We start from the raw sequence: 27,322 nt of genomic DNA on the forward strand, positions 1-27,322 counted from the left end.
TGGGTGGGGGTAGCAGCCCAGGGTGCCTGGCTCGTGTACCCCACCCCCCCACCCCCCAATTTAGGCTGATTGTGTATGTGTCCCCCAAGGAGATGCTGAAGGGCCCATGAGAGTGGGCTTAGCACGGGCATCTGGGTCTTCACAGGATGCTGGGTGTGAGTCTCCTTTAGTGGGACGTCTAGAGGGTTAGGGGCAGCCCTGTCCACGCCAGAGCACTGATGACAACTCTTGTCACCTGCTCTTAGGGCTCTTGGCAGCCACAACTTTGAGGACAGGAAGTTTTTTTCTCTGTGTCTTGGGCACAGTTGGAAACGTCTGGAACCAGAAAACTAGGCAGTCAAGATGGTCTGGTCACCTTCTCCCGCAGGGCCCCTGCGGATCAGTCTCCAATCTTGGCAGAGCCCCTGGCTGCTTTAACCAGCTGGTGTCGCTGCTGTGCGGGCATGGGGCCTCAGGTCCACCCTGGCGTGCATGGGTCCAGCCCCAGACCAGCTGTGGGTCCCACCCCCAGCGGAGCAACTCCCACACGTTGGCCATCTCAGAATCACTGAACAGTGTCCCCAGAACAGTGTCGCCAGTCCTCGAGTAGGGAGCGGGGAACGCATGAGGCAGCTTTGGGTGAGAGTGAGGGGGTACTAGCGTGGGATACTGGGGCCCTGGTCACCACCACGGCTGGTTCCAGGAGACCCAGGGTAACTGAATGACTGGCGACAGCCAGGCCAAGCTCATATCAGGAGAGAAGGGGGCGGTGTGATGAGGGCTGGGAGGTGGCTGGGGGAGGGGCACAAGCAGGCCGCCCACTTGCATCCTTTTCCCTGCCTCCCTCCGGCTCAGGTAGGTGGTTGCAGAGACCACAGGTGGGGCTCGCCCTCTAAGACCTGACAAGTGGGGCGCTTATGGCTCAGCTTTGCCCAGGGGCTGGCCTGGGGGCCCTGCCTGGCTCACCTTATTACGGGGTGAGGTCAGCGGATACAGGGCTACCACTTGACCCCTGTGACTGCTAGCACCGCCCACAGCCCAGGCCCCTGGCAGAGGGGGATGGAAGGACAGAAAGGATGACAGACGGGGCAGGGGGCTGCGGGCAGGTGCCTGGCTCCCTCATAGAGCTCAAGGGGCAGATGGAGGAGGGAGACAGCAGCCGCTTTGGGGCGGCATCTCTGGGGCGGACCCACGACGTGAGCTCTCGCTTGCTTTTCGTTGCAGAGGAGCAGGGACGTGGCATCTCTCCGGCTGCACGCGGCCCTCCAGGGTGCCTGCTGCCGTCCCCAGCGCCCTCGACGCACCACCTACTGAGGCGGCCCCAGCGGCCTCTGACCGGGCTCCCAGCCACACAGGCCACCACTGGCCACAAGGGCAGGTGGGTGTGAAGTACCCGGGGTGAGGCTGAGTGGGGCTGTTCGAGGAGGATGGGGGGCAGATACCAGCCCAGGGCGCTGACCACATGCGGTGACTGTCAGCTAACTGAGGGGCGAATAAACAAAAGGCAGGCAGATCATTTTCTTTAAACACACACCAGTGAACAGAAACCACACGTATATCTCAGCTTCAGTGGACACACCCCTGCAGCGTGGCCCCTTCCCTGCCAGCCACCAGGGTGCTGTGTGAACACTCCGAGCCGTTTGGGGTCCATCAGGGCAGGGTCCAGAACCAGCAGTGCTTAGAAGGCCGACATGGCTGACAAGGACCAAAACCACTTTGTAAAAATAACCAGGCTATTTGTTGAGAGTGAGATTTGGGGTGAACAGTTAGAATACTGCCCCTATGTAGAGCAAAACTGAAGCTCCTGGAAGATATTCCTTCTGAGACGGCGCCTCCCACGTGCAGGTTTATCTCAGACCTCCAGAGGTGAAGGAGGGAGCTTTGTCCACTGGACGCTCAAAGAGGGGTGGGCTGGGGCGCATGGGGAGACCCGGCAGGATGGGGCGCTCACGGTCACGCAGGGAGGCCTGTCGTGGCAGTGCCCGCTCCGCAGCTGTCCCCGGCCCCGCCCCCTGATTAAAATCGTGTTGTCTCCAAAGCGTGGGTCTCTGGGTCCTTGAGCCCAGCGGCGGGCACCGGGCTCCCTGGGGTGAGCAGGTGGGGTCCCTGGTGCAGACCGCTCATAACCTCACGGCTTGGCTTCACCACAGATCCATCTTGGAATGACACGTTTCCACCCTGCCACCTACCCTGAAAAACACTGATCGGGCGATGATCCGCTGCCCGGGTGGCCGGCGTGGAGCCAACGGCCCCGCCCAAGCTAGTCCTGTTTGTGAAATAAATACGAGCGTTGATGGTTTCTGTCCAGTTCCCTGCCACCCCTGCTGGCCTCCCCCGGCTCAGACGCTCGTTTCTGGGGTGTGAACGACCTCCCCGTTCTTCTCAGGCTCTGTCTTCAGGAAGTGCTCCACCTCCCGAGAGTCCACCCTCACGTCCTCGGGGGGCTTGTGATGCTCCTCCTCCGTGGCCGCCTCGGGCCTCTTCCCAATGCAGAAGAAGTTGCCCAGCACCAGCACAATGGAGGAGGCCAGCACCTCAACCCCCGCCAGGACAAACACATACTGGTACACGTGCGTCGCATCCAGGAGCTTGCCTGCAGTGCAGGGGGACAGGGTCAGCCCAGGGCTGAAGCTCCCACCGGATCCCCCCAGTCACCAGTGCCCTGCCGGGGACAGCCCAGGGCCCTTGAGGCAGCCACCCTCACCCCCACCACCTTCCCCCGGGCCGCGCAGACCCAGAGGCTAAAGCAGAGTGGCTTTGACGAGGGTTTGGAGCAGGGCCTCATCCCCCGCCAGGTGGAGGCACCTGGAGGGATCTGGCCCCGCTGCCTGTCACTGTGGCGGCCCTCATAGGAACCACCTGGGCCCCAGAAGGGACCCTGGGACCCCGAGGCAGTGACGATTCAGGCACCTCCTCACCCTCGCCCCAGACCTCTCCAGGCAGGAAGAGCCAGAGGCCCAAGGCCAAGTGGGAGGCGGGACTACAGGGTTGGCTGGAGAGACCCAAACCCAGGTGCAGAGGCTTGGTGGGGACTTGGCCACACCGCTCCCACCGTCCACACCATTTTAATCGCACACCATTATTTTCTCAGTTATCAAAAAATAAAGCAAAAGCCCAACATAACAGAAGCCGGCCCGACCTTCAGCTCTGAGCCTCCCCGGCGTGTGGGGACAGCCAGAAAGGAGGACCAGCACTCCACCCTGGAGCCATCACCTGTCCCCACGACTCAAGCCCATGGCCTCCTCCCACAATGAACCAAGGGGGACCCAGGGTATGTGAGGGGCCATGTTCTCTCCTGACACCAGCTGGCCATGTGCTAAGGTACACGGTGGCGTGGCTAGACAAGGCTGGGAGCGGTGGGGGAGGGGGTGTCCCTCCAGCTAAGAGTCCCCCATGGCGAGTACCCTCCCCAGGAAGAGCAGGTGTGGGAACTGCCTGGAGGCCTGGCCAGGCCTCAGGGAGGGGAGGCACTTCGCTCCCCACCCTGCCCCCAGCACTCACCTCCCGACGGGGGCCCAACGAGCACAGCTATGGCCTCCAGCAGCAGCACGAGGCCAATGGCACTGGAGAACTTCTGGGTGCCCACAATGGCCATGAGGACCTCGAACTGCAGGGCCCCCACCATGCCGTAGGAGATGCCGAAGAAGATGCAGAAGACCACCAGGCCACCGTAGTCACTGGCTGTGGATCCCGTGAGGTCGGTGAAGCCGTTGAAGAACATGGCGAAGCTGAAGAGGTACACGGAGTAGGGCCGCACCTTCTTGAGCCCTGTGATGAGGCCGGCGGTGGGCCTCGCGAAGATGTCGACGAAGCCCAGGATGGTGAGCAGGAAGGCCGCCTGGGTGTCGGGCACACCCAGGTCCTTGGCGTAGCTCACCACGAACACGGGCGGCACAAAGAGCCCCAGCACCATGATGGAGGCGGCCAGGGCATAGATGACAAAGCCGCGGTCCCTGAAGACGCTCAGGTCCAGGAGCTTCCGGGACGGCCGCTGGGGCCCAGGCCCCGAACCTGAACCCAGTCGGGGCGCCTCCAGGGGCCGCATGAGTGCAGCACACACGCAGCAGTTGAGCAGCAGGCCACCCAGGATGAGGAAGCCACCCCGCCAGCCATAGTGGTCCTGCAGTACCTGCCCCAGCGGGGACAGGGCGCACAGGAACACCGGGCTGCCCGCTGCCGCCAACCCATTGGCCATGGGGCGCCGCTTGTTGAAGTAGCGGTTGAGCATGATGAGTGAGGGCTGGAAGTTGAGCGCCAAACCCAAGCCTGGAGGGGAGCGGGCGGGTGAGCACAGGTGGCACAGCCCCAGTTCTCCCCAGCGCGGGCTCCCGCCTGAACGATTCTATGTGTGGGCCTGACAGGCGTCGACATGAGGAGACTCGGCATGTGTTCAGAGCCCCTGTTGCCAACCCACGTGCCCGGGAGAGACAGATGGGGAACGAGGGACAGGATGGCGCCCGGTGGGTACATTCCACAGCTGCCCACCCCTGGGAGGTCCTTTCTCTTCCGTCAACATGAGCCATCGCCCCCCGGCCGCCCCACTTCTGGCGGGGCCTCACTCACCGGTAATGACCCCGGTGGTGAGGTAGAGCTGGATGATGCTTCCACAGAAGGATGCAGACACCATGCCCAGGGACGCCAAGAGGCCACCTGCGAACATGACGGGCCGGCAGCCAAAGCGATTCACACACACGCTGCAGAGCGGGCCTGGGGGGTGGGGGACAGCAGCTGAGGGGCGGGACCGAGGCTCTCCATGCCCAGAGAGACCTGCCCTTCCCTGATGCCCCCTTGCCCCTGGCTCAGGTTACACGGGGGCAGCCCCCAGGTGCCCAGCGTGCAGGTCACGCTTGCCCGTCTTTTAAGCAAAGCATGGCTCACAAGGACCGGTCCCTGTTAGAGGGGTCTTTTCTGGTTGGTCAGCGGAGGCAGCAAGAACAGCTCCGGGATCCAGCACAGCTGTGCAGACACAGCCCTTTGGACAGGGTCCCAGACAGCCTTGGCCTGTGCCCGTCTGCACTCTGGAGACCACGGCATCCTCGAGGGCTTCCCACCAGGGGCCCCTGGGGACCGGGGCTGAAGACACTGGGCGCTCTACCCAACCCCTGACCCCCAGACCTTTTTGTCCAGAACTGAACTTGCTGAACTCCCAGAGGCAGTCACCTGGCATGACGGCCCCTCACCTGTCCCGTACAGCATGGCCAACAGGATGGAGGAGATCCAGGCTGTGTCACTGTAGCCTATCCCAAACTCTCGTATGAGCTCTTTGAAGAAGACGCTGACCGCCTTGGGGAAGGCGTAGGAGAAGCCTGTGATGACAAAACAGCCCCAAAGGATGGCCCAGCCCCAGCCCCCATCTGGGGCCTTGACGCCCGTCGGGCCCTCTTCGACCACGGCCCCTCCCATGGCCAGGAGGGCTGGTTCCGCGTCCCTGAGAAAGAGGAAGCCAGGCTGACTCGGTTGTCAGGCAGTCACCCAGCTGCAGCCCTGCAGTGTGGGGACAGAGACGCACCTGAGGGCTGGCACCCGGGCCGGCCACCCCTCCCTTCAGGCCTCAGCCCCCAGCGGGAGCTCAGCTCTGGGCCAGGCCACCTGCCCGATGTGACCTGAGAGCCCTACCTCTGACCCTCACCTGTGCTGGGTGCAGGGCAGGAAGGTCTGCGGTGACCAGCAGCTGCAGCTCCTCCTCCCTCCCCCGCTCAGGCCTGGCCTGCTCCCATACAGCTGGCTCTAAAGGGCAGTGGCTTTTTTGGGCTCAGCCAGGTCTCAAGTTACCTCCTGAGGAGGGCAGACCCCAGTGGGGAAGTCAGCCGTGCTCTGACCTCCCGCCTGACCCTGTGTTGGGAAGCAGTGTGGTTTTAGCAGCCAGCACCTCGGGCAGTGAAGCCAGCCCTGGTGAGGACCTTGGGGCCTGATCTCGGCTGCAGTCCCTTGAGACCTCAATCTAGATGTGGCCAGCCTTGCTCTCCCACCCCCAGGGGGACAGGGCTTCCCGATCCTTTCCACCCACTCTGATCACACTGCACAAGAAGTGAGAGTCTGAAGAAGAGGCTCACACAGGCTGTGCTGTGCAGGGAAGAGCAGGCGGGGAGGGCGGGGGTCCCTGTGCTGGCCCGGACTCGTCCCATCTCGTTATCATCCACCTGCCGCAGCTCTTTTGGGAGCCCGAGGGCAGCAGGGCCAGCCCAGGTGGAAGGTGCCTGTCGGCCGCTGGAGTTTAACCCTTCTGGCGAGGGAAGGGCAGGAGGGACACGCTTCCATCCAGCCTACCAGAGCAAACCATTCTAGCCCCCAAGGGCTGCCAAGCAGGGAGCTGGCTGCACCCACTGCTGGCCCAAAACCCGAAAAAGCTCAGGGTCAACTTTCCTCTTTTAAACCCCAGGAACTAAGCTCGTTTGAGGCCCAGTAACTTGAAACACTGCAGCCAGATTTCCACCTGGAGATCCTCCCCTCCCCTCCCATCTTCATCCCCTACCCCTCCCTGATCCTTGCTCCAGAAACCCCCTAATCCCAGAGATCAGCCTGGTGGCCTAGTCCCCGCACCTCACCTGACAGAAGCTGTTCCAAGGACAGAGTAGGCCTTGCTGCAGGCGTGGGGAAGGGAGGGCGTGTTGGCTCCAGCCGCTTGCTGCCCACTGAAGCTCTCGTGTCTCCCCACCAGCGGCGAGCTATAAACCAGCTCCCTGGTGGGGGAAGCGCTGAAGTGTCGTATCTGCCGACTTAGTGGTGTACACACTCCACCTGCACGAGCTGCACACGCGGCCCCACAGCCCCCTTCCTGGGTTTCATAATCTGTCCGGACTCCACCCCTTGCCCCTTTTCCTTGAATCCTTCTTGACCTGGCACAGCCCGCCGGTGGCCACTCTCATCTGAGGCTACACAGAACCTGGGACCGGACTCTGGAATGAGGACAAGGGCTTCTATGCCCGGACAGTCTGAGCACAGCTTCAGTGTGGCGGGAAAGGAATGTGGAAAATAAGACACACTCCCTGCTCCCCCCAACCCCACCCCACCCCGCCTCCGGCCTGCCCACCAGCACCCCAGCCACAGGTGCTGTGCCCTCTGGGGGCTCTGATTCAGGAGTCTGCAGGGATCTGGGCTCTGATTTAGCAGTGGTGGGGCGTCTGAGATCTGATTCAGTGCGGGGGGTGGTCTCTGATTCAGTGGACGGGTGGGTATCCAGGTTCTGATTCAGCAGTGGAGGGAGGTCCTGGGCTTTGATTCAAAGGGTGTTGGGGGGGGATTGTTTTTTTTTGTTTGTTTGTTTGTTTTTTTGGTTTTTTTTTTGCGGTACGCGGGCCTCTCACTGCTGTGGCCTCTCCCGCTGCGGAGCACAGGCTCCGGACGCGCAGGCTCAGCGGCCATGGCTCACGGGCCCAGCCGCTCCGCGGCATGTGGGATCCTCCCAGACCGGGGCACGAACCCGTGTCCCCTGCATTGGCAGGCGGACTCTCAACCACTGCGCCACCAGGGAAGCCCCGGGGGATTGTTTTTTAAGGGCATCCTAGGTGATTCTAAGAAGCAGCTGCTGTCCATGGGCACCACCCTTTGATGACCAGACCTCCAGGAGCCAGCTGGCTGTCAGGGTGATGACAAGGCAGACACAGCCCACCAGAGCAGAACAACGGCCCTGCCCCCCACCCCAGACTGGGCCAGAGGTCCACCTTCAGAGCCTCTGCTGGTTCTCAGCTGGGCCAGGGCCACAGGTGCCACTTTTGGGAAACCTAGGAGAAGCCCTCACCTCTCCTGGCACTCAGACCCCAGTGCTCTTTCAAGCACTTTGCCCCGGTGCTTGGAAGGCTCCTGGGCTTCAGTGAGCAGGATGAAGGGTGCGTCCAAGGCCAAGGGCTGCGCAGCCATCCGGGGACACAGCTGAAGGGTGCATGGGGGCACCCCAGCCAAGGGAGCCCCCCATCCTCCTGCAAATGTGTGCACAGACCCGTAACCTGGCATAGCCCCCTGGGTGGCCACCTCCACGTCTGAGGCTACATAGAACCTGTGACGGGACAGTCTGAGCACAGCTTCGGTGTGGCCCACCCCTAGGTTCTCCTCCAGGGCCCTGCCTTTGACAACACAGCTGGGTGCCTGAGCCTGGAACAGGACAACTGGACAAAGGTCATCCACAGCCAAACTTCCCGGGTTGGGGTACCGAGCTGCTGTCCCTTCCCCTTGATAGCGTTAAGTTTAAAAGGTCTCTAAGGTACGTGCATCTGAATGATATTAAAAAAACCAAAAAACTAATAAGTATATCTTAGGAATGGGAACATTCCTAAGATATACTTATCTTAAGCAATACTTATTGATGCAGTGACACTATTTAAGGCAGAAAGCACAGGAGCCCCAGACCCAGGACTCAGGACAGTGGTCATGGTCATGGGGGCACTGAGGGGCTGGTTGTCCTCAGAATCCTGGCATGTTTGGGGTTGTGGGCTTTTTAAAGTAAATCAAGTGGGCCATGTAGAGGCCAAGGAGGGGAGTGTGTCTGGGCCGAGCAATTAGGAATAGCCCAACTCTTATAAACCCAAGGTTCCAAAACAGAACAAAGGAGGGCCTCCCTCTGAGATTTCCGTGGTTCCACCAGCCATGCCTGGTGCCCCATGGGGATCATGGGCACCCCGACCTTTGAGGCCCCATTCTCTGCCCGCCAGGGCTGGGTCCTCCCTGGAGGCTCCCAGGATCCTCAGGAGACTAGCATCTGGGAGAGTGAGGAGGCAGAGGGGTGGGTGCCAAGGCCCAGAGGCAGGAGGGTTCAGCGTGTTCTGGGACCTGCGTGGGCCAAGGGGCTGCCATGTGAAGCTCACGCGGGGAGGGGGCCATCTTTTGTGCCTGGACCAAGGCCCAGTATGGTCATCTCTCCCACCAACCCCTGAATGCCCCAGAAGCTCTTCAGACACTACTTTCTCGCAGCTAACCCCCCAGCCCAGGGTGCCAGCCACACTGAAATTACCCCCGCCCTGTTCCCCATACCAGATGGTCCTCAAACTGAGGTGTCTAGTGAATTTCAATTTGCCAACGGCGGCGGAGGTGGTGGTGAGCAAGCAGGGAAGATGATGGAGGGCTGGGGGGCTCTAGGTTGGGGGCAAAGGGATTTCGCTCCACAGTGCTCTGTGTATTTATGGGGTGGGTGGAGAAGGGGCTGGGGTTTCCAAGAGCAAAATGTCCTCATCAGCCCAGCCCGTCATGTTGAAGAGGCAGGCTTGGGTACGGGCTGGCTGATGTTCCAAGGAAAACCCAGGGTGAGAGGAGCAGCCCCCTTGGGGGCCAGTCGGAGACCCTCAGTGCAGCACAGAGGGAGGTGGCACCAGCACATCTGTGAGCACATGCCGGCTGGCTGTCCTTTCAGTGACATTTAGTCTCCCAGAGAAGCATGCAAACCACGTACGCAGCCCAGAAATAACCCGCCCTCTGGGCCTCAGAAAGCTGATCTCCCAGGTGGGGTGTATGTGCCCGCTTCTGGGTCAGGTGAGGCTCCAGGGGCTGCCCCCAGGTCCCGGCCCAAAGAGGAATGTACACAGAGGTCCCTCAGAATGACCCGTCCATTGTGCACTCCCAAATCAAGGGCTCCCACCAGCTTCTCCCTCAGGGGCGCACTGGCTATCTGGATGAGGGTCCTAGCTGGGGTCCGGCTCCAGCTTCTGCATTACCCCTCTCCCCAGTGCCCCCCTTCCCTGCCTATGCCCGCCGGCTTTGAATGCCATCTTGGTGGTGACAGTGCCCAGCCTCACCCCCACCCCCGCACATGAGATAGTGCAAACCTCATACCATGTGTTCCCAACCCGACCCCACACGCCTACCTCAGAGCCAGCCCTGAACTCACATCCTGTTGGCCTCACCACCTCCCAGACCCCTTCTACCACTCCAATCCAGCCACAGCTTGCCGCTGCTCCTTAGGCCTCTGTACTGGCAGTCCCCTCACCCACCTTGGGTCCTGGGTCTGTGGCCCATCAGTCCCCAGGGCAGGCCATGAACCCAGGGAGCGGGGTTCAGTGCGGGGGGCCCCCAGCCCTAGAGCCTGCGGCCTGTCCCAGGGGCTTAGTCGGTGCACTTCCTAGGCTGGCCAGTTACCTAACTGGACTTCTAGTCCTTGGAGACTGGCTCCAGGTGGGCAGGGCAGGAAAGGGGCAATTACGTTTCTTCCTGACTCTTCCCGCACCAGGAGGCTTGGGAGACATGCCTGAGCAACAGGGAAGCAGGCCAGTGTGGCTAGCACCTGGCTCCTCGAGCCCCAAGGTCCCTGAAGCCCATGGGGGTAGCTGACAGGCAAGAGGGTGCTGCACCTAAGGAGGGAGGACCTCCACTTCTTCCTTCCCCCACTGCCCCTGTTGTGCAGACAGGTAACCAGAAGATCCAGGACACTCTCACCCATCCATCACTGGTCAGAGTGCCTGTCTCCCTCCCAAGAGGGGGGAAAGGACCCCAGATGTCCACTGGAGGGTGGTGACTGGGGCTTTTTCTGGGGAGGTGGGAGCCGGGCAGTGGGTGAAGGTCTGATCCAGGCCTCCTCAGCTTGGCCTGGGCCCTCCACCCCACCTCCACTGACCACACAGCTCTCCACCGCATGCCCAGTGCCCCTGCAAACTCTCAGGTGGGCTCACGTCCTCTTGGCAGGGGCCGGTGGGGTGCAAACAGTGGCCTCATTCACCAGATTGGACACTGCACCCCAGGCCAGCCCCTAGCTCTGAGTCATTCTCCGCTCCACCACCATCACCCCGTTATGACAGGAGGAGGCCGTTCGAGAGTGGCCCTGGGGATGTTTTTGTGCTTACCCTGTTGGAGCCCCCTCCTCTAGAGAGCTCAGTGGGCAATGAGGAGGGGCCAGGAGGTAGTTGAGCAGGCCCAAGCTGCCCGCCTCCAGGCCTGGACCCAACCCTGCCCAGCCTGGGAGTGCCTGGCCTGCCCATCCACGTGGCCACCTTGTCCCATTCCTCAACTCCCTACAGCCCCCCAACCCGAAAGCCTGTAACCTAAGGCCAAGGCCCAGAAGGTGGTCTCTGTGTCGGCAAGCTTCACCAGCCAAGAGGGGCCCCTTCCACCAAAACTGGGTTCCCAGCTCCCACCACCACCACATAGGGCCTTTGGAACAAGTAGGAGAGGGGAGGTGGCTGAGGAGGGGAGAACGGCTGGGGAGGGGGATGTGGAGGGACCTTGAGCTCCACCCACCACCACCCACCACCCACCACCCACCACCACCACCACCACCGGACCCGAGGGAGCAGGACGGACAACGGACGCTCCTTCCTGTTCCTGCTTCTGGCTGGGCAGGTGGGGGTCAGGCCGACCTCGCCGGCAGCGGGGGGCTGGGGGGGAGGGAGAGAGGATGCTCCGCACGGCCCCGCCCCAGCCCCGCCGCTTGGCCGTGCGCGGGACGTGGGGGACGTGACCGCGCCAAGGGAGGAGCCGCCGCCGTATTGCCTGGAGTAGGCGCCCTCCCAACCGCTACCGTATTGGCCAGAGCGCACAGCCAAGGAGCGGGGCTGCCCGGGTCAGCGAGCCCCGGAGCCACACTGGGCGTCCCCGAGCGCCGAAGGGGACCCCGCGGCTCCCACAGAGCGGGGCCCGCTTCACTGTCCCCCCGTTGGGCCTGGGCCAGGTGGGCGCGAGTTGGAGCTAGCAACATTGACTGAGAACTCCGGGTCTCCGGGACCCACTTCCCCGCACAGCCCGTTTCACAGATGGAGACTGAAGCCGGGAGGTCTGCACTCGCTGAGGCGAAGCCATGAGGAGCCCCATGCCTTGTCCACTCCCGCCCCGCCCCTGTGTTGGGGCCCAGTGCACCCGAGGCCTGATCCTGCCTGATCCGGAGGTGTCTCTAATGGACTGATCGCTCTGTGTGGCTGTCTTTTCCACTGGTCACCTCCCAGAAGGGCCAGCCCGGGGCCCTGGGGTCGCTCTGCTGGGCTCCTCACCTCGAGGGGGCTGAACTGGCCCCCTCCACACCTGCCAGGTCTCTGCGAGAACCGCCCTGGAGCAAGTCAGCCTTGTCATACGGACACCACCAGCCAGTGAGTGGGACCCCACAGACCCTGCTCCACACACTGTCCCTGGCCAGTGTCCTGAGGAGCATGAACGCCTCCCGCTCCTTCTGCCCTTCAAACTGAGGTATCCAGCTGGAGTGGGTGAGAGCTGGGTTGCCTCCTGGGTATCAGGCCCTGCCCAAGGTCACATGGGGTTGTTACAGAGCCTGTCTTGGGATCAGGCCTCCCAAAGTCCACCCCAGGCACTGTCTACACCACAGACTGCTGGGCAGGAAGGCTCCACACCTGTCTGGGCACTGCCACCCATGCCCTCAGAGCCCCTTGGGGGCAGACCTCCCACCATGGGAGCAACTCCTTAACAGCTGAGCCCAAAGGGCCCAGTCCATCCTCCAGGACACACTCCTGCATCTGTCTCTGTCCCTCCCAGCGCCCATCTGACCCCTGAAGACTTTTGGGCCTTCAGAATGAGGCAGTGGACCCCTGAACCCACTAACCCACACAGCACCCACACCTGCCCTTGGCTTTGGACAAGCCCCTCTGACCTCGGCTGCATGAAGGCCGTTGGTCCAGCTGCCATCTCCTGTCCCTCAGACCATTCAGCCTGGCCATGGTCATCACACAGAGTGATCCTGTCAGCCCAGGCACCTCTGGGTGTGCAGCTTAGTGCATCTGGGACAGAGAAGCACTCTGGGCCCTGGGCTGCCCCTTTGTCCCTCACCCAGAATCCAGGCACCCCCCCCCACCAGCGGCCATGACCCCAACTGCTTCCCCTTCCACTCACAGGCCTGCCAGCCACGGGCCTGGGCCAGCATCCATGTAGGTAAGTTGTCAACCCACTTTTCAGGTAAGTAAACCAAGGCCCCTAAGGCCCCACCTGGTTTTCCCAGGGCTAGGGGCCTGGGAGGGGGGTGAGGCGAGCTCAGGGACTCCAGTCTGATCCTGGAAGGGGGGTCCCCGTCTCTCTGCCCAGGGTCTGGATCAGAAGCCTTTGCCTGAGGGCGGGTTTAGGTTGGTGAGTGTTTAGGGCGGCGGTGAGAACAGGGAGGAGGTGAGAGAGAGGACGGGCCCTCGGGCACCACCACCCGGGCGCCCCGGCCTGGAGCGCACGTGCTTCCCAATCCCCCCGGCAAGGGGGCACGGGCCGCGGCAAGGGGGCGTTAGCCCCACCAAATATAGCCGGCGAGCCCCGGCCGCTCGCCGCGAACCGAGCTATTTATACCGGAACCGGAGCTGCAGCCCGAGGGTTGCCCGACGGAGGGGCGCCCAGATGAGTCGGGGAAGTCGAGCTCGCGTGACTCGGGGTCCGAAGGCGCGGAGGGATGCGGCTGGGTCCCCGGGGACCTCAAGGGGGGCCACCCGGGTTGGGGGGCTCTTTTGTGCCCGGGGCGCCCCCGGACCAGGAGGGCGAAAGGCAAAAGCGCGGACCCCGAGTCTGCTCCCACGCGGGGTGCAGACTCAGCGCCGGGGCGACTCAGAGGGTCCCAGTCCCGGAGCCGCGGAAGCACCCGGGCCGTGCCTACCTGCTGCCGCTCGGCCGCCGCGCGCCTCTGCTCGCCTAGCTGCCGGGCGCGGTGCCGGGGGCGACTCAGTACTCAAGCCGCTCGCGCGGCACTTCCCCAGTGTACGTCACCGCCGCCTGGCGCCGCCCTGCTTGGACCCCGCGGGAGGGGCGCCCCAGTGCTCTCCGACGGCGCGGACACCGGCGCGGGTTGTGCCTTCTCGCCTGACCGGTCCCGCTCCCCCGCGCCCTCAGACCGGCCCCCCAGCCTCGCCATCCCCTGGCGCTGGGCTGGGAGCCCGGGCGCGCAGCCCCCTCCCGCCCCTCCATCTCCCACTCTGTGCGCACTCGCTTCCCTCTGCCTGGGCTTGATGGGAGCCCGACTGGGTTCCGCAGTGACCCCCGTCGCCCCCCGCGCCCCGGGCCGCGCCCTCTGACAGGTGGGCGCGCGCATCCAGGCGCACCCCACGCCGCGAAGTGCCCGCGGACCCCGTGGGGTTCCCACCTCTCGGCTCAGCTTTTGGGCTTTGCAGGCCTCCCTGGCCAAGCCCCCTGAGGTCTGCGCCCCCATCCAAACCTCGGGGCCGACACCCGCCCCGGCCCCCCAACCCCCAGCCCGCGCTGCCTGGGTGATCTTGGGCAAGGCCTCCGTCCTCTCTGACTTCCGTTTCCCCCTGTGGCTTTGCGCGCTGCTGAGCCAAATAACAGCCGCTGCCCCTCCTCTCGCGCTCCCAGAGCTGGGCTGTGCTGGGGGTATGGCGGGGGCCCCAAGGCATACTCCACATCCCCACACCCCGCAGACACTCATCTAAGGGGAGCGTTGATCCTGGCTGGTCCTGGGCAAGGTGCTTCAAACCCCCGGTTTTCTCATCTGCAAGATGGAAAGAACTAAGGTTTGAGGAGGCACCAGGGAGTGTGGCCATTGGTGGCCTGGGCCCAGGACACCACTTGGTGGCTGCCCCCGAGCCACAGGACCACTTCCCATTGAACCTACTTCAAAATGACACCCGAGTCTTCTGGGACTACAAGAGGCCAGGCATTGGTGTCTCTGGGATTTATGGCAAAGATTCCAGCTCATCCTGGACAGGGTGACAGAGTGAGCATCCCTGGAGGATTATCCCCCTCCAGAGGCCTATGGGGTGGCCCACCCCCCTTGGCACAGTACAGAGGGGTGGGCAGAACGGTGGTGGCGTTGGCCTCCTGGCCCAGAGTTCACCCTCCGACCACCCCTTCTGAGACACCAAGTCCACTGAGGCCTTCTGCTTTTTTTTTTTTCAGATGCTGGAAGACCACCCCACCACCACCACCCCCTGTCAGAAGAGCCCTAGCACTCAGAGAGGCTGAGCTGGGTCTAGCTGCCACCCCGGCCCGGGACCCGACCACCCTCACCCCCAAATGCTAAAGAAGTTGCCACATAGGCATGCACACACAAGAAAGCAGGAAGCACAGCCCAAGCCTCCAGCAGCAACTTGGCCTAGGCCTCCCAGGTGAAGCCCTGCTGAGTTGGCCTGGACCCTGGGTGTCTATAGGGGCCCTTGGGAAGGAAGGGGGTCCCCATGGGGTATCAGATGGTACCCCCAACTGCCTGCACCAACACACTCACTGGCTTCCTCACGGCTGGAGGTGGAAGGTACACCAGCATGGGAGGGCATCTGAGGGAGTGCAGGGCAGAGCTGCAGAAGGAAATCCCTCACCCGTGCTGGTAGTTCCAACCTCTGGGGTGGGGCACCTCCCTCCTCTGCCTCAGACCATTTAGACCCACACCCTGCCCTGCGTGGGCCCCTTCTGCCACCACCTGGATGCCCTACCCATCTTCATGAGGCTTGGGAGCTAGTGCCCCTCACCCCAGGGACCAAAGATTCCTGTTAGGTAGGAGCTGTGCAACCCTCGAGCCCCGACCCCCCCACTCCTGCCCCCACCCACCCCGAAATGGAAGAGCTCAGAGCGGCCCAAAAAGGGAGACAGATGTGGTTTGGCTGGGGTCTTCCGGCCTGCTCCCAGCCTCCCTCAGACTAGCGCTGGGTCTTCTCTGAGCTCTGCAACCGGGGAGAGCCCCCACCCAGTGATCTGAGGGAGTGCCTGGGATCCACCCTTGCTCCCCAAGAAGGAAAGGGACACCAAGGCTCCATCTGGGAGCCTCCATCTGGGAGGGCTGGGGGTGTTTATCCAGAGATACTGTGGTCCTGCAGGAGCCCCGAGGAGGGAGAGGACAGTTCCCCAGACCCAGGGCCCCTCAGGCATGGTCTTCTATGGGTGTGGGCCCCAGGGCCAGCCTGGCTGCTCACCCAGAGCTAAAATGTGGACTCCCCCCTCCCAGGGACACTGGGGGCAGGCTGATCAGGCACCGGCTTGCCAGCCCCCGCCCCCACCCCAGCAGGGCTCCAGGGAGTGTGCTTTGACTGGGGAAGTGGAGGAAGACCAAAGCGGGGTGGCAGAGTGATGGCCTCTGTGTGTCACCCTGCATGGGAAACCACCTGCTGACAGTCAGCGGAAGGGCAGAGCAGGCTCCCCCCAGGGCCTCCCGTGGACCAGGGCCCTGCAGGGGAGGGCCAGGAACCTCCACAACCTGAGACCCTCAGCCTTCCAGACCCCAGGCTCCCCCTGGGTGCTTCAGTCCACTTTCCAGGGCCAGGAGCCCTGAGCACAACAGGGAAGGAGTGGGTGCAATTCTATGGTGCAGGGGAGGGGTGGAGAAGGCCAGGGACACCCACCCCAAGTCTGACTCCGATGGCTGGTCCCTGCAGTGGCCCTGGGCTAGCCCCCCAAGTGAAGCTCCCCTTTTCTGAAAGGGAGGGGGTGGGCGACCCGGGGAGGTGCAGCCACCCCTGGCGAGGTGGGGGGGGATGCTCTCCCTCATGACCCAAACTGCTTCTGGCCCTGCCCTTCCCCACGGTCCACCACGCCCCTGCCGGTGCCCCCACCTGCTCCATCTCCTGGATTCTCATTCTTCCAGTTGTTCCAAATCACAGCTGCAGGTCCCATCAGGCCCTAGAACGTGCTCTGAGGGGCCTCCAGGCCTGCCTGCACCCTCTCCCCGGCTGCTGCAGCTCCTGGGTGGGGACTGTGCCCCACCCTTCCCAAGGAGAGAAGATGGATATGGAGCAGGAGTGTCTACTGGACCCATCACCTTCTCAGAGTCTGATCTCCATTTTCCACCCAGGAGCCAGGCTCCGCCGTGCCACTGTCTCTGAAAATGATCTTGGAAACCTGGAGAGACTTCAGAGGGTCTCAGTGGCAGCCCCCCGGGGAGGATGGTGGGACAGGCCTCCTGCTCCTATGCAGGGCCAGATCTTGGGCATCAGGGAACCTTCCAGGGTCTGATAGGGCCATGCAGAGGCCCCATCCATGAGCCCTGGGCACCCCCACTGGGCTCCAGGCCCCAGCCGGGCCATTCATCCTGCCCCTGGACTGCCTGTGCCACCCAGCATCGGCTGCCAGCACCCTGTGGACGGGTTCGGGGCCAGCACAGGCTGGGTCGGTTGAAGAAAGCCGAGTCATGGGACGGACATTCTGGCTGAGCCTGGGCCCCCCTGCCCTGGGGTCCGGCTCCTGACCCCACCGTCCTTAGGGACCTGGAGGCAGGCAGGACTGTCGCAGCCGGTCCTCACTCACACCACAGCTGGGCCACACCTCCCATGATTCAGGGTGGAGAGGCCGCCTTTCCGGAAGACTGAGGCCAGCGGTACACAGGCCTCTCCCCAAGGTAGGCCACTCCCTTTCCTCCCTGCTTGCCCCTCGGCTTTTCCTCCAAGTCAGTTCACGCGCCCTGAAAAATAAACATATTGACCACTTGGCTGGCTCAGGCTGTGGGCGGAGGTAGAAACAGGCGGCAGAGGTCAGACCCCTGCCCAGCCCAGCCTGATTTGCCTGCCCTCCCCACCCAAGGCTGGTGTTGGGCATGGGGCTGAGGGTATGGGTGGGGCTTGGGGGTGTCTGTGAGGGGTGGGAGTTCCGGGTGGGGTTCTGTGCGGATATTGGGGTGTCTGTGGCAGGCGTTTGAGGTGTGGCTGGGATTGGGGGGCTCTGGCTTGGGCCCTGGTGGGTGATCCCTCTGATAGCCGTTGGCTTTCCCCTGTGGAACCCGGCTGGCTGCTGCCGCTCGGGCCAAGGTCAGTCACAAGGGGGGCCGCCCCAGCTGCCCACTCCTCCTGACCCTGCAGCAGTCCTGAAGGGAGGGTGTCACCCAGGAAGTGAGGAACAGCAACCCAGCATGGGAGGCTGGGTCCAGGTGGGGGCAGCAGACTTGGGCCAATGGCCCCTCTCCTCGGTGGCCGCAGTGACCTCACCCATGCCACTAAGAGACAGGACTGAGACAGGGTCGGTGCTGCTGCCGAAACATTCAGCACCCAAGGTCAGTGGGGCTGCTGGGCAGGCGTGCCCAAGACTCTTGTCGAGGTTGGGTGAAGGGGCCCAGCAGAGAGGAAGTTGTGCCGGCAGCCCAGGTCAACCCTGACGCGCTCTGGCCTCAGTGCCCTATCCGTGAAGTGGCAGTGAAGCCCTCCTGACCACTCTTGGGAGGGTTTGAAAGCTCACCCAGCTCACCTGTTAGGGGTGTCGCCCCTGCCCCATCGTCTAGCCAGACTGGTCGGGCGGCGGGGGGCTCCCATGTGGACAAGCCCCCCCGCCCCGCCCACGCCAACATCCGTCCGCCGGGCTTCAGATTGAGGCCTGCCCCAGCTCGGCATCGCCCTCCACCTTCCCAAAGTCACCCAGCACCCTGCACCCCTCACGCCCACCCCCGTCCTCTACAGAGCTCTGCTTGGACAGCCAGTGAGGGCATCGAGGGTGGGGCACCTGCAAGGCGCGAAAGGGGGAACTTCTTAGGGCCGCAGGCTCTGAGGACAGGTAGCCTCTGTCCTGAGGCTGCCACACCCTCTGGCACCCTGTGACGCCCTCGGGAGCTCTCCTCTCCCCCCCCCCGCCCCCCACTCCGCCCATAGATGAAAAGGGCCTGACCTGGAGGAGGCGGGACTCAAGTGCAGACCTGAGCTTAGATGTGAGAGGGCACAGGCAGAGGCAGGGCATGGGGAGCGGGCAGGAGGCCGCCGGCCTGGCCAGGTGTGGGTGACACGGCTGTGGAGGCTGGAGACTGGGGGTGCAGCGCCCGCCCCAACCCCACCAGGCTGAGAGGCTCCTGGGACTCCCGTCGGCTCTCTTCCAGGCCTCTGTGCCTTTGCACGTGCTATGCCCTCTTCCCGGGGGAGGCCAGTGAGCCTGTGCTGTGGCTTTGTTACCTGGATCATGGCTCCTCCCCAGGTGAGACTGGGGGCCAGAGCTCAGGGGCCAGGTGAGTGCGGGAGGATCCCGGGCAGGTGGAGGCAGGCCTGGGCTGTCCGAAAGTGCCCGGTGCTTAGCCAGGACGTCCCTTCTGCAGGATCCTGTCAAAACACTGGTGTCCCAATGTCCTGCCTCCCCCTGCCCGCATCTATAGACGTGGAGCCTTGGCTCCAGGGGATGCCCCACCAGGAGAAGACAAGGTGCCTGGTGTCGGGGCCCCCTCTCACCCACCACAGGCGAGAGAGGTATTCGTTCTCTATTGTTACACAAGAAATCACCCCCCAAATGTAGCCACTTAAAACAGTAAGCATTTATTACTCGCCCTGTGTCTGAGGGTCAGGAATCTGGGGGCGCCTGAGCTGGGTGGTCAGGGTTTCAGGAGGACCCGCTTCCAGGATGCGGCTGTTGGCAGGAGATCTCAGGTCCTCTGCAGATAGGCCTCTTGGGAGGGCTGCTGAGTGTCTCACACCATGGCAGCTGGCCTCCCCTGAGTGAGTGGTCCAAGACAGCCAGGGGGCTTTGCGGACCCAGTCCTGGAAATCCAGCATCATCCCTCCTGCAGCTTCCACTGTTAAAGTCACTCTGTCCAGCCCACACTCAAAAGGTGGGGAGGGGCTTCCCTGGTGGCGCAGTGGTTGAGAGTCCGCCTGCCGATGCAGGGTTCGTGCCCCGGTCTGGGAAGATCCCACATGCCGCGGAGCGGCTGGGCCCGTGAGCCATGGCCGCTGAGCTTGTGCGTCCGGAGCCTGTGCTCCGCAACGGGAGAGGCCACAACAGTGAGAGACCCGCGTACCGCAAAAAAAAAAAAGGTGGGGAATTTGGCTCCACTTTTTGAAGGAAGATTAAAGAATTTAGAGGCCCCAGAGGACACCAACCCTTGACCCTGGAAGGAAGGGGTGGGGGGCAGGTGTGGAGCCAGACCAGAATTGCTGTCAGGGCTACGACCACTGATCCTCTGGGGAGGGGGCTGCTACTCCTCCCTCCCCGCCCCCAGCCCAGAAGTCTCCAGGTAGGGCCCTTTCCAGGTAGGTCTCAGCGGGGTGAGTGGACTTGATATTTGGACCTGAGGGCTATGTGGACTGCCCCCACCCCGCCACGCACCCCTCCAGCTGCTCAGCCCTGATTTTGGGGTACAGGATGCAGCTACATCTCTGCCCCTTCACCTCTTCTCCTGGGCCCTGGGGGCTCAGGTGTGACGGTTCTCCTACCCTCGGCCACTGAGAACAGCCTGAAGGATGAAGGACGCTGCAGTCATCCTCGTTTTACCTAGCCAGTCATGTTTCTGAAGGCGATGACTGCAGGTAAGGTTTCCGACAGACTCTGAGGTGGAAAGCAGTGTGCATAGTCTAATCAAAGTAGGTCACGTGTTTGCTCTTAGAAATACACACATGCCTCGGGAGAGGTACGCTCCCCAAGCGGGATCAGGTAAGGCTACATTCAATTTCTCCTTTACACTTTTCTAGAATTTCCCAGTTTTCCTGCAGGGAATATCTATTAGTTGACTTTTTTTAAATTTCAATTAAGGTGATATTCACATAACATGCAACGAATATGTAAAGTGTACATCTCAGTGGCATTAGTTTATTCATAATATTGTGCAAACACCAGCTCTCTCTAGTTTCAAAACTTTTTCATCACCCCATAAAACCCCATAAAAATACCACCCTGTACTCATTAAGTCATCATTCCCCATTTCTTCCTCCCCCATCCTCTGGGAACTGCTAACCTGCATTGTGTCTCTGTGAATTTGCCTGTTCCGGGTATATCACATAAAAAGCATCATATGGTATGTGGCCTTTGTATCTGGCTGCTTTCACACAACACAGTGTTTTCAAGGTCCATCCATGTTGCTGTCTTTATAACTTCATTCCCTTTTATGACTGAATAATATCCCACATTTGGTTGTCCATTGATCTGTCAATGGACATTTGGGTCATTTTTACCTCTTAGAGATTGTGAGTAATGCCACTAGGAACATTCCTATAAGGTCTCTCTGTGGACATAGTTTTTATTTATCTAGGTCATATACCAAGGAGTGGAATTGCTGGATCATGATAATTCTATGTTTAACTATTTAAGGAACTGCCAAACTGTTTTCTGTTTTCCACCTGCACCATTTTACATTCCCACCAGCAATGTATAAGAGTTCCTGTTTATCCACATCCTTGCCAACACTTGTTAGTTTCTGGTTTTTTTTTTTTTTTGATTGGATCTCAGATCTTTAATTTGATCCTTTAATTGGTGATGGTGACCGTTGTTAGAGTTCTTTTTTTTTTTTACCCTTTTTAAATTTTTATTTAGTTTCTGTTTTTTAAAAATCAAAGTCATCCTCATAGGTGTGAAGTGATATCTTGTAGAAGTGGTATCATACTGTCATTTTGATTTGTATTTCCCTTATGACTAATGACAATGAGCATCTTTTCTTGAGTTTATTAGCCATTTGTATATCTTCTTTAGAGAAATATCTGTTCAAGTCCTGTACCATTTTTAAAAGTGGATTCTCTTTTTTTGGTTGAGTTTTTTTTGTTTGTTTTTAGCTGTGCGGGGTCTTAGCTGCAGCATGCGGGCTCTTAGTTGTGGCATGTGGGATCTAGTTCCCTGACCAGGGATGGAACCCTGGCCCCCTGCAGTGGGAGCTTGGAGTCTTACCACTGGACCACCAGGACAGTCCCTTGGTTGAGTTTTAAGAGTTCTTTATGTGTTCCGGAGCCTAATCAGATATATGCTTCTCCTATTTCCCAGGTTGTCTTTTCACTTTCTTACGTTGTCCTTTGATACAGAAAAGTTTTATATTTGTTTCTTTGGTGTCATATCTAATAATCCATTGCCATGAAGATGTACCCCTATGTTTTATTCCAAGAATTTTATGGTTTTAGCTCCTACGTGTAGGCTGTTGAGGGTTTTTGGGGTTTTTTTTTTTGGTGTTTTTTGCGGTACGCCGGCCTCTCTCTATCGTGGCCTCTCCCGTTGTGGAGCACAGGCTCGGGACGCGTAGGCTCAGCGGCCATGGCTCACGGGCCCAGCCGCTCTGCGGCATGTGGGATCTTCCCGGACCGGGGCACAAACCCGCGTCCCCTGCATCGGCAGGCAGACTCGCAACCACTGCGCCACCAGGGAAGCCCGGCTGTTGAGTTTTGAGTGGATTTTTGTGTATGGTGTGAGGCAGAGATCAGACGTCATTCTTTTGCACGTGAAGATCCAGTTGTCCCGGCACCACTTGTTGATCTATTACTTTCATAATTACAAAAATAGGTAAAATATAAGCCTGCTCCTGTGTTTACTTTGAGGGAGGCATTGCTCAGCATGGGCCACCTTTTGGGTCTAGAGGCTGCCCTGGTCTCTCCTTCCTGCTCCTGTGGCAGCAAAGCCCTGCCCTAGACCCTTGTCCCCTCCAACACTCGCACGTCAGTGGGCAGATCACCAGCCTCAAGCCAGAGGCCTTAGTGATGGGCATGGAGTAGGAGGCAGGCTCACCTGGGTGCTGGGTGAGGAGCAGCCCCCCTGACATAAAGGGCATGAGGTGTCTGGAGCCTTGGCTGCAGCAAAGGCCACAGGCTCTGCGGGGCTGACCTGGCCTGAGGAAGCCAGGCGAGGTCGGGTCAGGCCTTCAGAGAGACCCATCTCTCCCTGGGATCAGGCTAGGCAGGTGGGGACACAGCCCTCCCCTCTCAGCTCACCCTTTCAGCCTGGAGGCTGGATAGGGCATGGCCCCTAAGGTTTGGACTTTCCCTGCCCCCACCTGCTGCCCCAGGCCCTTTGGATCCAGTGCCCCCAAGTTTTCCTCCCATTTGCTTCATTCCACCTGCCCTTGGTCCCACAGGTGGCCACTTGGGGATCTGCCATCTCTGCCCCATCCTGAGCTGTGGGCTGGGGGCAGGAGGAGGGTCAGGTCTCCCTCTGCCCCTCCTTGGAGCCAGTCTAGGTCCTGGGGTGGGACTGGGTCAGGGTTGGAATTGTCACTTCATGCTTTCCACTGGCTAGAGCCCCCCGACTCCCTCTTTGCTCCTTGTGTCCACACCCCCTCCTCTCCCTGGGTCCTCCCACACCTGTGCCCCCCAGGCCCCACAGGCAGCCCTTCCAGCCTTGCTCCCTGTGGTCCCTACTACCCATTCCTCCCTCCCCTCGTTCTGGAGGCCACACAGTCCAGGCACCCAACATACGGCTCCTCTGTCTGCTGCCCACAGCTCTGTTCTCCCTCTGGGTCCTGCAGGCTTGGGGGCTGCTGCTGTGGGACGCTACCTCCCTGTGCCCCCCTCTGCCTTGCCTGTCGCTGTTTGCCCCCACCTGTGGCCTGAGTGAGGTGTCGCTGAGAGCAGTGGAGTGGCCAGCCAGGGAAGGACTGGTGGCCAGAAGACCACTGGGGGCTGGCGGTGGGAGCCTCCCTGCTGTTGGGTCTGGCACAGCCTCCTCAGATGGGGGCCTGGAACAGAGCTGGCGACCACACAACCTCTGCTGGCAGTGGCTGCTCCCATGGCCTGTGCACAGCCTGAGGGCGGCCGGGCTATACCGGCAACCTCACCTGCTCTTCAGGTGAGGCGAGGTGCCCCTTCACAGGTCAGGGCAGCTGAGGAGGCTGGCTGAGCCCAAGTTTCACAGACTCCCGCTCAGTTAGGTACCTTTCCCAGGGGGCATCTGGCAAACGCTCACTGTCCCACACTCCCTGTCCAGGTCCCCAACCCCCAAGTGCAGTGGCCATTTCTCAGACCACAAGCCTCCAGGCCCCCTCTTCTCTCTCTGTCCATCTGGGGTGGGGGTAGCCTTTCCCCTCTCAGGGCCCTCAAGACAATCCTTGTGTTGGTGACCCCAAGGCACCCCTGCAGCCCAGACTCCCTGAGGACCCTCAGTTCCCTGGGCCAGTTGGAGCTCCCTGCTGCCGCCCCCTACACCGGGGGCCTTCCTCTGGGGTCTTCTCTTTCCCTCACGCCCACATCCAGGCCTGGGCAAGTCCTGCAATTCCTCATGCCCTAGGCCGTGGACCCCCAAGCCTGGGAGAGCCTTTGCCCACGCTGGTGCCTGGAACAGAGTAGGAACTCCAGGAATGCAGGTGAGTGAAGACATTCGGGAAAGGGCACCTTCACACACCATCCAGCCTCCTCTCCACCCCTGCAGCCCATTCCTCACACGCGGCCAGAGGCAGACTCGCAAAGCACCCCTGGCCCAGGCCTCTGTCTCTCTTCCTTGGCTATCATTCAGGTCTCCCCTGCTCAGGTGGGCTGCCTGGTGGCCCAGGTAACTTAGCCCTAGGCACGCACTCTGCACCTGACCTTGCTTTGGCTGCCTCTCTCGACCTTACACTCACCGGGGATCTGCGTACCTTCTGGGAGGTGCGCTGGGTGTGGGCCCACCTCGTTACTTGATTTTGCTCTCTAGGGCTTGAACTCGGCTCACCTGGGCTGCCCCCTCCCAGGTGATACCCGGATTTACAGCTTCCCACTAATCCCCCTAATCTCAACTTGGAGTATCTCAGCCCCAGGGGACAGAGGTCATGACCCAGCCTGGCACACAGAGGCCCGGGAAAGTTCTCCTGAGGTGGAGGATGGAAGTCTCAGCCCGACCCTGCCCTTGGCCCTCACCAGGCCAGAATGGCCGGCTGGAGGACGCAGACAGGCCTTGGCAAGGAACCAGGCCCGGGAGCCACCGAGGGGGCTGAGAGAGTGGGCTGGGCTGCGTGCCAAGCTCTAAGCATCCCTGCAGCTGCCGGGAGGGCGAGGCCTTGCCCAGCCTTCCTGTGCCGACCGCAGTCCTCCTCTGCCCGGTGACTCAGCACAGCTCGGCGGAACGTCTGGGGGCACTCAGGAGAGGGTGGAACGAAGCCAGTGCCTTGCCCCTTAAGCGCCAGCTCACGGGTGGTTTGCAGGGAAGCGTGAGGGTGGGTCCTGTCCCTGCTCTGCTTGGCCACTCGAGCCCCCGTCTCCCCTCACCTTGGTTTCCTCACTTTCACTCCAGAGGGCGGACCTCACGGTCTCTGGGGACTCGGTTACTGGAATTCCTCAGCCTCCCCGAATCCCCTCAGAGGCCGCAGTGGGCAACAAAGTGAGGTGGACATCAGCCCCCTGGGCAAGACGGCTGTGGGGGTCGGTTGACCTGGCGAGGTGCACCCCCTCTTGGTGCCCACTTGTCGGGCAGCTTGTCCTTTTGACCACGGCCTCACAGGGAACACTGCTCTCTGTCCTGCCCATGTCCATAGCCCTGCCTCTGCCTCCAGGCCTCAACCTCTAGGAAATGGCTATATTGGGCCCCCTGGTTCTCGTGTCCCTTCCAGGAGCACCGTACTTCCCACCAGAGTCCCTTCCTGGTTGTGGCGCCATGAGGACGCCCTCCCCTGCCCCAGCCTGCCGCCCAGTTCACAGGGCACCCCTTGTTTGGCGGGGGCAGGGACCATCCAGCTGGCTGTCCATGGCCTGGCACATACTGGTAGCGGGGGGGTGGGCAGTGAAGGACATCTCTCCCACTGAAGCCTCCCAGCTGGTCCCTGTTTCCTCAGGACCCCACCAGGGAATTTGCCCACCTGCTTCTGGTGGTCCAGAGGGTCACACAGAGGCCCAGGCAGCAGGTGGCAGCCTGGCCTTTCCTGCCCTGGGGCCTGTGAGCAAGTGGATAGGTCATTGCAGCCTAACACAGGCACCTTCCTAATCCGAGGGGGAAGTGACTTGCTCAAAGCCATGCAGGTTGGTGCCTAAGCTGGCCCCACCCAGATCCCTGTGCTTTTGGGACCCCATGAGAGGCCTGCAGCAGGGCTCCCACTGTGGGGTCAGCTCCTAGCACTATGAGCCCCACGGCCAAAAATTGGAGGAAGGACCTGGAGTCATGGGCAGTCAGAATGGGGGCCTCGTCGGGCAGCCCCTGGTACTCCCTTGGGGGGCACTGTCCTGGGAGGGCATCCAGCTGCCAGGCCAGGCTGCCCACACAGGGGTCACTTGATGATCACCAAGGTCAGGCTGTATTCTGGGATCTGGGAGCCACAGGCCAAACCTAGCCCTTTGATGCGTGGCCATCCTGGTTTATACCACCCCACAGCGAGCCGGCTTGCCACCCAATGTTGACATCTGCTCTAAGCTTAGGTGCTGGGGGCGCCAGTGGGAGCAGGACGGCTGACCACGCCCAGGCTGGCAGACTTGGCCCATTCCTGAGCCCCCTGGCCTCAGTTTCCCCATCTGTAAAGTGGAGAGAGTTCTAGAATCACCCAAAGTGTGGCTTTGAGGGCTTCATGTGATATAGGGGCCACCCCACATGACAGGCTGGGAAGCAGGGCCCCCTCAGAGCCCACTGGCTTCTCAGGAAGGTCCAGCACTAGCCCTTTGCTGGCCCTTTAGTGTCCCTGCAATGTTGTTATTGTCCCACAAGCATTGTACCCTCACAAGCGCCAACTGTATGCTTGGGGCGAGGGGGCAGTTTGATCCTGGCTATGCTAGTCATGAAGGGGCTGGGCAGGGTCCCTTAACCTCCACTGTTCTGTTACCACATCTGTGAGGGGTGACCACAGGGTGGCCTGTGGGGAGCTGGCCCTGGGCAGATATCATCCCAGGGAAAGCAGTCTGTAGCAGGTTGAATGGTGGCCCTAAAAAGACGTGTTCTGGTCCCAGTACCTTAGGATGTGACCTTCCTTGGAGATAGGGTCTTTATAGATGTAATTAGTTAAGATGAAGTCACATGGGAGAAGGGTGGGCCTAACCCAATAGGACTGGTATCCTTAGAAAAGAACACATGTGAAGACAGACACAGGAGGAAGACCACGTGACGACGGAGGCAGAGAGTGGAGCGATGCATCGATGGGCTGAGGGGCACCAAGGGCTAGCACCAGTAGTCACCTGAAGCTGGAAAAGGTAGGTCGGGATTCTATCCAGGGCTTTTGGAGGGAGCAAAGCCCTGCAGACACCTTGATTTCGGCTTCTGGCCTCCAGAACTGCCGTCTCAAGCCCCCAGTTTGTGGTCACTGTTATAGTGGCCCCAGGACAGACACACGGCCAGTCAGCATTGGCAACAGTGGGGATGCAGCAGGCTGGCCGAAGGGTCACCTGCCTTGCAGTGTGCGCACAGGGCATTCTGGGTGGAGGAGGGGGTCTGGACAGGATGGTGGGCAGGTTGGGGGGGACAGGCTGGGAGAACGTGGGGTCTGGCCTGACCTGTGGGGAGACCAGGCAGAGAGCTGGGTAGAAAGTACTCAGCATGTCCCTCCTCCCCTCCATGGGCATCTACTGGGCTCCTGGACATGGGGCACAGATAAGGGGCCGAGCTCCGGAGCCCAAGTGGACAAATTTGCAGACCTTAGAGGGCCTGTGGGGCCCGCCAGGAGTGACAAGGCCCCTCTCGGGGTGGTGAGGGCCTGAGCTCTCAGCAGGGCCCACTGCCGGCCTCCATCATTTTGTGGGCTGTGTGATGTGCAGGGGCAGGTGAGTACCATACCTCTCTGGGCCCAGCACCCCAGAAGCCTTAACTGGGGCTCAGGTGAGGGAATCAGGGATGTTGGGCTGTTGAAATGGTAGAAGCTGGCCCTGCCACAGGAATCAAGGCCATGCTGCTCCTGGGCCACCCTTAGGGTTAGTGCTAGGGTCAGGGTCAGGGTTGGGGTTATTGCAGGGATAGGGTTACAGTTGGG

General features: G+C 61.2%; 1 protein-coding gene and 1 long non-coding RNA gene across 5 annotated transcripts; one reads left to right on the plus strand and one right to left on the minus strand.

Moving 5' to 3' along the window:
* Positions 1–1,483: 1,483 nt before the first annotated feature.
* Positions 1,484–13,606, minus strand: SLC16A3 (solute carrier family 16 member 3). 3 transcript variants are annotated; one of them, XM_082603013.1, is made up of 6 exons: positions 13,472–13,606; positions 6,525–6,659; positions 5,160–5,407; positions 4,543–4,686; positions 3,481–4,245; positions 1,484–2,572 (listed from the first exon to the last, which is right to left on the minus strand). In XM_082603013.1, the coding sequence occupies exons 3-6, from the start codon at positions 5,380–5,382 to the stop codon at positions 2,319–2,321; spliced, it is 1,386 nt and encodes a 461-aa protein (XP_082459139.1). In that variant the 5' UTR covers positions 5,383–5,407; positions 6,525–6,659; positions 13,472–13,606; the 3' UTR covers positions 1,484–2,318. The 3 variants fall into 3 exon arrangements, with proteins under 3 accessions (XP_082459139.1, XP_082459140.1, XP_082459138.1); XM_082603014.1 differs by having other exon boundaries at positions 5,160–5,463; XM_082603012.1 differs by lacking the exon at positions 13,472–13,606 and adding an exon at positions 11,883–12,126.
* Positions 11,891–17,211, plus strand: LOC309792991. Of its 2 annotated transcripts, none has more exons than XR_014291840.1 (3): positions 11,891–11,978; positions 12,735–12,771; positions 14,728–17,211. It is a non-coding gene; the product is annotated as an uncharacterized lncRNA (long non-coding RNA). The 2 variants fall into 2 exon arrangements; XR_014291841.1 differs by lacking the exon at positions 11,891–11,978 and adding an exon at positions 11,994–12,075.
* Positions 17,212–27,322: the final 10,111 nt, after the last annotated feature.

The sequence above is a fragment of the Mesoplodon mirus genome, assembly GCF_964341445.2.
Source record: "Mesoplodon mirus genome assembly, chromosome: 18".
NCBI classification, from domain to species: domain Eukaryota; kingdom Metazoa; phylum Chordata; class Mammalia; order Artiodactyla; family Ziphiidae; genus Mesoplodon; species Mesoplodon mirus.